This window comes from Ascidiella aspersa, chromosome 6, assembly GCF_963924565.1.
Source record: "Ascidiella aspersa chromosome 6, kaAscAspe10.2, whole genome shotgun sequence".
NCBI classification, from domain to species: Eukaryota; Metazoa; Chordata; class Ascidiacea; order Phlebobranchia; family Ascidiidae; genus Ascidiella; species Ascidiella aspersa.
Window position 1 is genome coordinate 25,097,270 of NC_139452.1, and position 8,780 is coordinate 25,106,049.

An 8,780-nucleotide genomic window follows, 5' to 3' on the forward strand; every position below is an offset into this window, starting at 1 on the left:
AATAAACGTCCTTACTTTCTCTTAACTGACGCAGTCCTATATTTTTCCGAACTGTCTGTTTCGTTCGATTAAAAGGCAGCGAACAACAGAGATATAAATAAAACGATTAAAAATATTATGGTTTTATATGATTAATAGTTAATGGAGTTTACAGTTAAAGACAAAATGACGAAAACTTGTTAAATATAGGCATAAACACAGCTGACAATAGCTGAATGAACTACCATCTCGACAAATCCCTAGGGAAATCCCCACGAAGTGCAGTCCCCATAACTTTGTATGCTGCTGTAGGTTGCGTCATTCAATGAGGTTCATAAATAGTAAATTTACAGCCCATAGCTTATAGTTGGTCCTTTGTTGGCGGATATTTTGAAACGGTTTTTGCTGTGACTTAACTGAATACTTAATAAAATCCAGATATCTAGATAATATAAGTTTATTTTAAGTTTTATTTCTTTAAGTTTGTATTTGAGCAACTATGATTTTGCGACAATTTTCAGTCAATGCTGCGTGTCAAGTAGCAGCTACTCTCCTGTTCTTTGTGAGCGTAGGGTAAGTGGAAATGCCGTTTACTGCATAAAACTCATTTTATAGACTATATTATATTGTGATTGTTTGGTAAAATTAATGGTACATGGTGTAAACTAAACCAAATTGCAGTATATAGCAAAGTTGAAAGTTGTGCATTGGCAAGTCAACAGCAACAAAGTAGCAGTTAAACCATTTCTTGGTGATCTAAGTCAATGTTTGTTATTTTATTTTGACCAGAATCTGGTGTTTACATAAAACGATTTTGGTAGACTTGGGGTATTTACGTAATTTCCACGCTTGAAACGTTTTGTGTGATATTTGTTTTGTTTTCAGTGTGTGGTGTGTGAAAAAAAACATGCAAAATATCCCTCTTAATCCTTGAGAATAAAAACCGGTACCCCGCTTGAAAAAAGTGTGATTGTTCTTGCTTATGTGTTTTACAATGACGTATGACGTATAGGAGGTAAACATAGGATGCGATCTTTAGGCTTTCGCGCGAGTAGAACAAATTGACTGGACCAAGCAATACTTTCATCTACCAGCCGACAAGCTGGATTGATAAAGTCAATACAAGAAATGTACACAAAATTAAGCTTATTAGCGGCACAACTTTCGTAGATATTGCCATATTGAAAAAATCTCGGCGCGCACAGTTCACTCAGGTCTTGTAAACAACTGACTTTAATTTGTCGTTTACTTATTCGCAGCACGTGCATTGAGCCATCTGAAACCGTCGTACCTAACAACGATGGGTTATTGGAGTTAGTCAATGCGACCACAGCGCCAGCTTTCGGACATTTGCCAGCCTTGGCCACCGACGCCGGTCAAGACGGTAATAGAAGCTGTTGCCAGTTTAACGAGCACCAAAAGGAGATGATAGCTGATCAAATCAACGCCTACTTCCAAAACCGATTTATGGCAGATATACCTCAGCTCGTGCTAAAGCTAATCGCGGTAAGCGCCACACTTAACAGCTATACGCAAGCTGAGACCACTAGAGTTATTTTGACTTTTTAAAATTATATTAAAATTGAAATTAGAGCACTTTTGTTCTTCTAAATTAAATTATAACTCGAAGTACCGAATTTTTGAAACACAAAATTTGAAGTAGAGATTAAACTAGAATTGCATGTAATAAGTAACAATCTTGCACTTTAATTTAAATCGCAAATTTCATTTACCATTCTGGTAAGAATGTGAATGGAAAATATTTGTGTGCTAATTAAAAAAATTAAAATTAGATTAGAATAAGAATTAGAGCATTTCAGTTTTTTCAAATTAGATTAAAATTTGAAATGGATTATCTTAGTTTTCTCCAATTAAATTGGAATTAGAATTACCGCATTAAAATAACAAATTTCATATTAAAATAACAAATTTCAACTTGAATTACATTTCACTATCAATTTAATCTAAATCGCTGTTCTAAAATGTAAATAGTAAATATGTGTGTCCCAATTTTTCTGCATTATAGCATAGCATATGCTTTTCATACTGTAAAAATTACCAAATTTTAATTCAAATTCTTTATTTTTGGACTAAAAATGCCATGGGACTAAGTAGGATTTTTGGTAAAATCCGAATTAGACTAGAACTAAAATTACATCGCACAAGTAATTCACACAGCCGCATTTTGCTCTAATTCATTGAATAAGTAAACTAGAATTATCTAGTTGTCCAAGTCTAGTGTCTCAAATTAAATTAGTTAGAATTCTAATTAGAATTAGTCGCATTATGCTCTTATTTAAAAAAACATTTAATTAGAAAACTAGAATTTTCTGGTTGTCCAAGTCTGCCTATGGGTGGTCAGTTTTGTAGCATTCTTGTCTTTAAAAAATCTAAACGACTATATTTATTTTTCAAGAACACGACTGTTGAAGAAGGAAATTGCATTGAAAGGGGCGCGAACATGTACTTCGACTATTTTGTCGGCAGCTGTCAATACTGCCCCCTGAAATGCGCCGAAGACGATGGATTATGCTTTAAAATGTGCCAAGGTAACTATAATGGTGAATAAACGTTAAATCAACACGTAGTCCATTCAAATCCTTACTTGGGCTATGCGTTAAGTTGTGCGATCAGCGAAGCGGATTTGCTAAGCATAAAATTTACTCCCAATTTGTTTGTTTTTTCTACTTCTTAAATATGCGACCTTTTATATTATTTAATATGGGTATAAAAGGCTTTGCAACAATTTTATTTAGGCTGGACAAAATAAATGAAGTTTTTAATAGTCTAGTCATTTCGACACTATGTGAAGTTAGTCGGTCGACAAACATCTATATTGGATAGAAAACGTTATTTTTAAGGCGGACAGATTGTTTTAATTTCCAATACTTATCCGGTGTACTGTGAGTTTTGAAATGTAAGCGGTTGACGTTAAGTTAGTTTTCAAATGACGTGGCACCTTAATGTAAAATATTTCGACAGTCCATGAGGGCAACATTTTTTCACTTACTAAAGGCGATTTTTGACTACACTATTCTCTCCGTCTAAACCAGTGGTTCCCACGCTTTTTTAGTCCGTGGCCCAATTGTTTTTTTCAAAACAGGTCATGGCCCATCGTTTTTTACCTCTGGTGATGTCTAGTGCACTTTGATTACCAAGTTTCCAATCTGTCTAAGTTAAAAAAATCGAGCGCACAGTTTTCACAAGATATTTTACATATGCCAACAACTATTTTTAAGACGAAATGTATAGTTGCAATATTTTCAAAAAGCTCTATGGCCCACTTAAAATAGTCTTATGGACCACTACTCGGCCATGGCCCACAGTTCGGGAACCCGCTGGTCTAAACGTACGCGTACCATTGATTCATACAATGTCGCTTTTATCCAGCTTATCAAACCAATATGGAACAGAATAAGAGTCACCAGAAACTTCAGGACCAAATCAACAACTTAAAATTGCAACGAGAGGTGAATTATACAGCATTTGTGTTTTGCCGTTGAGGCATTATGTTTTGTATCGACCATATCACGAGGCAATACACACAAAATCTTTGCTGACTTTACCTGCAAATGTTTGTGTAAGGTGCGTGTTAATGTTTAACACAGAGAAACCCATGGGTAGAACACCTAAGAAAATTACCGCCAATTTACATAGGTTGTGTGCTTTGAATTGCAACACACCTGTGTAATTTGACTTTTTACGTAATTTGCTTTAAAATCGCGGTTGGTAAATATACGGCATGTTAGTAATCTGCGGGGGTTGGGTTAATTTTTGCGCGGCAACTTATTTCTGCCAGTACTAAACGCTAAAGAAGCTAACCCAGTGTTTAACAATATAAAACTAAAAGTTTAAAAGTCCAAGTAAAACCAGGATACTTTTTTTATGAGTTTTATTGTTATACTTTTATAGTTAGTATACGTTCTAATCTAGCGGAACAGTGATCAACAAGCAGAAACTGCTGCCAATGCTTTTGGATTCCATAAAGATACGCCCTTTTATTTTAACCAGTGATTTTACTGTCTTTTTTAACCCTTTTTTTTGTTTTACAGCGCGACAGACAAGATCAAGAAGCCACGGTAAATCTGGTACATTGGCTAATCGGTGGTTTATTTGGCATGGTCCTCGGTAAGTGTGTTAACTAGCTGTAAATCTTTCGAATATGCCTTAAACGTAATTCGACTGTAACCATTAGTGTTGTAAACAAGACATTTTGAAATGACTTAAGTCTCAGTCAAGTCATTTGTAAAATAACTGAAGTCCAAGTCAACTATTTTTGATTAAATAACAAGCCCCAGTTCAAGTCGTCAGTTGCGTAAGTGAAGTCATAATTAAGTCAATTTCAAGTCATTTCCTTGTCATAGAAATACAACCTTATATAATCTTATAATTTTTTAAACTCACAATTTATTAACAATAACTGAACTTAAAAATAACTAAAACGCAATATATAGCAAGCAATTCGGTTTATGTGCAACAAATTGGATAATAACTCTATTTTATAAAAAAATACCTAAAGAAAACACTATAACATACAACACTGGTAACCAGTGCTAGATTCAAAACTGCTGGGTACAGAGGTTTCACAAAATCTTTACCCTATGTGTTGCGCCAAAAATATAAAATTACTACTAAAGAGCCTGCATTGCTACAAAGGGCGTTTTAACAAAAGTATAGAATAGCCGAAAATAATAAAAAGGCGTAAAACCATTGAAGAGTATACGAAAAATAAAAAGAAGCGACGAAAAATATCGTTATTAAAAAAGCAATATCGGAAATGAGGAGGTAAAAACAATACATTTACACAAATACAAACGATAAAAACGCAAATAATTGATCTCTGCGCAACACATGTACCTTTTATAGTTTTAACGTTTTGAGAATAAACATATAAGTCCAAAGTTAACTTGTAGGTTCGTGACCCTTTTGAGTAGTAGCACTAAATAAACGGTAAGGGTGTAAGTATTCGGTTGGTGGTAATTGTATACAATTTATTACATCCGCAGTGTGTATGGTGATAACGTCTGTGGTTTGCTACAAGCTCTACTCCATGGTGCAACAAAAGGCCATAATGGAACACGACGACCTAGCAGTCTTACTGGGAAGTCAAAATCATGATGGCAGCAATAACCCTCACGCACAAGCCCAGACCTGATCAACACGTTTCCTCCTTTCTCGAGAAAATTGTTCAATTTGTAAATAAGGCGCGTCGCTCCGTTCGATAACGTACAAGCAGGGCTGCCGAGTCGACTAAAAATAACCCGAGTCCAACTCCGAAATCTATCCAATAAAAACAGATCCGAGTCCGTCTACCGAGTCTCGAGTCCAACTCAGGCCATATGTGCGATTTCGTCGAGCCCTGAATCAGGCTCCGACTCCGACTAAAATGCGGATATTCAGAAATCCACTGACGGGGGTGCTTGTCATATAATTCTTCCCTTTACAATACATGGTTAAAAAATATCCACCTTTTGCTATTCCACCTTTACAATTTACATTACATTTTTGGCGGAAATATCAGTTTTAATTTTTATACTGCACATGCGCACGCCGGACTCGGGTAGTTTTACGTGATCTTACTCGAGTCCCGAGTCCCGATTCCGACTCCGCAGCTCTGCGTACAATTATACCAGCAATGCCGGTTTTCCTATACTATGTACTCTATTCCAATAGCGATACCTGATCGGACAAAAAGTATGGCCGTCCGTTTCTATACCATATGACTTCATTAATATGGACAAATAGGCAAAACAGTTCAATAAAAATGTTTTAAAGCCATTTTAACAAGTGTTAAAAGTTGAGTTTTATCTGTGATTGTTAATTCTAAATTTTTACAAATTGGGTTTTCAACGAGCATCACTGCGTTTTATCGCTATCTATAACTGGAAGTCATTTTATCAGTTGTCGTTGCAGTTCGGCACTTTCCTAGAATCGGACGAGCGTCGAAAGTATCATTTGACATCGGATATACTGACTAACTCGTTTTTAAGATCACTTTGATCACCGGACATCAGCACTATATAACTTACAGTATGTGTCAAGTGTTTATGTCTGATATCATTTCCCATAAAGAAGTGGTTCCCAACTTGGGGGGTCGCGACCTCCAAGCCCAAGGGGTTGTCTGGGGGGTCGCCGTATTTAAAATAGAAAAACTTCATTAGAGATAAGCAATATGAACTAAAAGTTTCGCAGTATAGAATGAACAAAAGCAACCGCCAGTCTAACATTTGTGCTTATGCTTTTATTATTGCAATTAACCAGTCGTGTTTATGACGTCACCATTACACTTTTCACTTGAAGAATCAAGCATAGCTCAGTCAAACAATGCCAATTAAAAATGAATGACGCTCAAACCGTTACCTTAGCTGGTTGTGCCTACTTAATTCCGACATTTTAGCCAAATTTCGATACAATCTGTTTATATTTTTCCCGATTTGATGTTGCCAATATTGAAATGTGTTTTTTATTGACTCTGCTTTATGTATCACGGTGCTTGAAAACCTTTTGTGGAACAGTACACACGTTTGCGTTCACTGAAGAACTTGCACACCCCAGTCCACGCAATACACTGAACACAATTTTAAATCTCAATTGAAATATGCAAAGTGTTGAAAGCTTGTCCTTTTAGTTTAGAACTTTGCCAGTTGCTTAATTTGCAGTATTATGACGTAACGTAGAGTTAATGGTCTACTTTAGACTTCATTGTACGCCACAATGCTGCAAGTGTTGCGCACAACTGTCTAAATATAAGTCCAAAACTTAAGAGCAGCTGTCGTAACAAAAACTTTAATAGAACCACATACAACATGTATGATATCAAAAGACAGCAACAAATTGCTCATTCAATTGAAGTTTACATTCTTTGCTTTTAAGTTGCATACCTACTTTTGACGTAATTCAATTTTGGTTGATTTTGATTTTTGAAAATCAACCGGTCCGCAACATTTGTTTCGAAATTTTACCGGCCCGTAGGCCTAAAAGGTTGAGAACCACTGGCCCTAGTACACCCCAGCAATGTGGTACACACTTTAATAATTTTGGTACACCCTAGGGCAGACCTGGGCAACATACGGCCCGCGGGCCGGATCCGGCCCGCCAAGCACTTTAATTCGGCCCGCGGCTTGTTTTTTTTTTTTCAATACTCATGCTAAGCAAAAACAAGGGCGGTTTCTACATATTTGGTTGTATCGTAAACACTCTTTGCAGAGACGCATAGCTTGTCATGACCCCACCAAACTCAGCTTGTAGCGTGTTTTAAATACTAAAACGGAAGTTGTTTTCGCGCTTTGCGCGAATCTTATCTGTCGTTGTCATGTTTCACGAGTTTTTTTTTTTTTTGGCATATTTGCAAACAAAGCGTCCTCTGCACTATGGCACTCTCTTCAACGAAGGTTTAACAAACCTAATATTTAAATATTTTTTGCGCCTTGGTCAAATGTATTCCGTCATTAAAATATGAACGAAATACTGGCCGTTTTCTAAACTCTGAAACAAACCGATTCACATTTTGTCAACTTAATTTTGTTCATGCCATGCTGTGTGTTTCCCCCGATATATTCCCCCTTTGCGGTATGGCCATTGTACCGTCGTCCGTCGGTAACTTAAACCCTCAAAAGCAAATAATACATTGTAATTTTTGTGAAATTTTTTTTACAAATTTTAACCCTGGTTTTTTGGTCAACTCGTCTAATAACTTGATAAACGCGTCACGTCTCCCTGTTAGTCCACATTAATGTTTGCCTTTTAAAACAAATACCGGTACGTTCGATTTTTTTTTTAATTAGACTTAAACTGCACAATTGCGCACAATTCCTAACGTAACAACAAGTTCGTTAGTTTATTAGTGCGTGTATCCAGCCCGCCACAACATTTTAAGTTTCTCATCCGGCAAGCGGTCAAAAATAATTGCCCACCCCTGCCCTAGGGTGTACAATGCACCCGGTTAAAAAGCACTGATGTATCATACACTATAATTTAAGGTCGGGCAAGTTATCGAAAACTTAAAAGGGGTCACGAGAACAAAAAGACTGCAAATCATTGCCTCATTAAATGGTAAGCAAAATCAAGTAGAAATCAAACTTCAAATTTGAAGAAACGTTATACAAGTGTCGTGATCTGTGTTAATTATCCTATGATGCTAATCTAAATTTACTTTAGACACCCCTAAAAATCTCTAGCAATGGCCACATTTGTAACTTCATCTGTTACTCACTTGAGTTGTAATTGGCCCTAAATGAAAATCTATGTAACTCGCTTGTACCATGTGCTAATGGTTTAGTTAATTTTCTTTTGTTTTACACGATAATATTGTTTCCATTTTCTTTGTTATGCTTTCAATTTTTTCACCAGACAACATTTGTTGATGCTATTTTCAGTGTTGTAAACAAGTCGTTATGAAATAACTTAAGTCCCAGTCAAGTTATTTAAAAAATAACTTAAGTCCCAGTCAAGTTATTTAAAAAATAACTTAAGTCCAAGTCAAGTCATCATTTGCATAAGTCAAGTGACAGTCAAGTCATTATAAGAGCAAGTCAACTCCAAGTAAAATCAATCTGATAAAAATAAAACGATTAACTATTAAAATTGATAAACTCGTCCAATTAAAATAATCAATCACTCAACTAAAAACAATACTGCAGTGCTTCCTCAAAAAATGTGTTTTTTGGGGGCAAAATATTGTTAGCTGAGGGCTAAAATTTTATTTCGATTACTATTGGCAAAATTTACAGCTACGCGTTTCAAAATAAATGAGTTCATTACTATGGTTCAAATATGCAAAACTGGGAAAATTAAAACATACA

General features: G+C 35.8%; 1 protein-coding gene across 1 annotated transcript; it reads left to right on the plus strand.

Moving 5' to 3' along the window:
- The first annotated feature begins 452 nt into the window (after positions 1-452).
- On the plus strand, positions 453-6,081 carry LOC146140967 (uncharacterized). The gene is made up of 5 exons (XM_083392018.1): positions 453-552; positions 1,239-1,485; positions 2,396-2,528; positions 3,370-4,107; positions 4,986-6,081. The coding sequence occupies exons 1-4, from the start codon at positions 479-481 to the stop codon at positions 3,480-3,482; spliced, it is 567 nt and encodes a 188-aa protein (XP_083248144.1). The 5' UTR covers positions 453-478; the 3' UTR covers positions 3,483-4,107; positions 4,986-6,081.
- Positions 6,082-8,780: the final 2,699 nt, after the last annotated feature.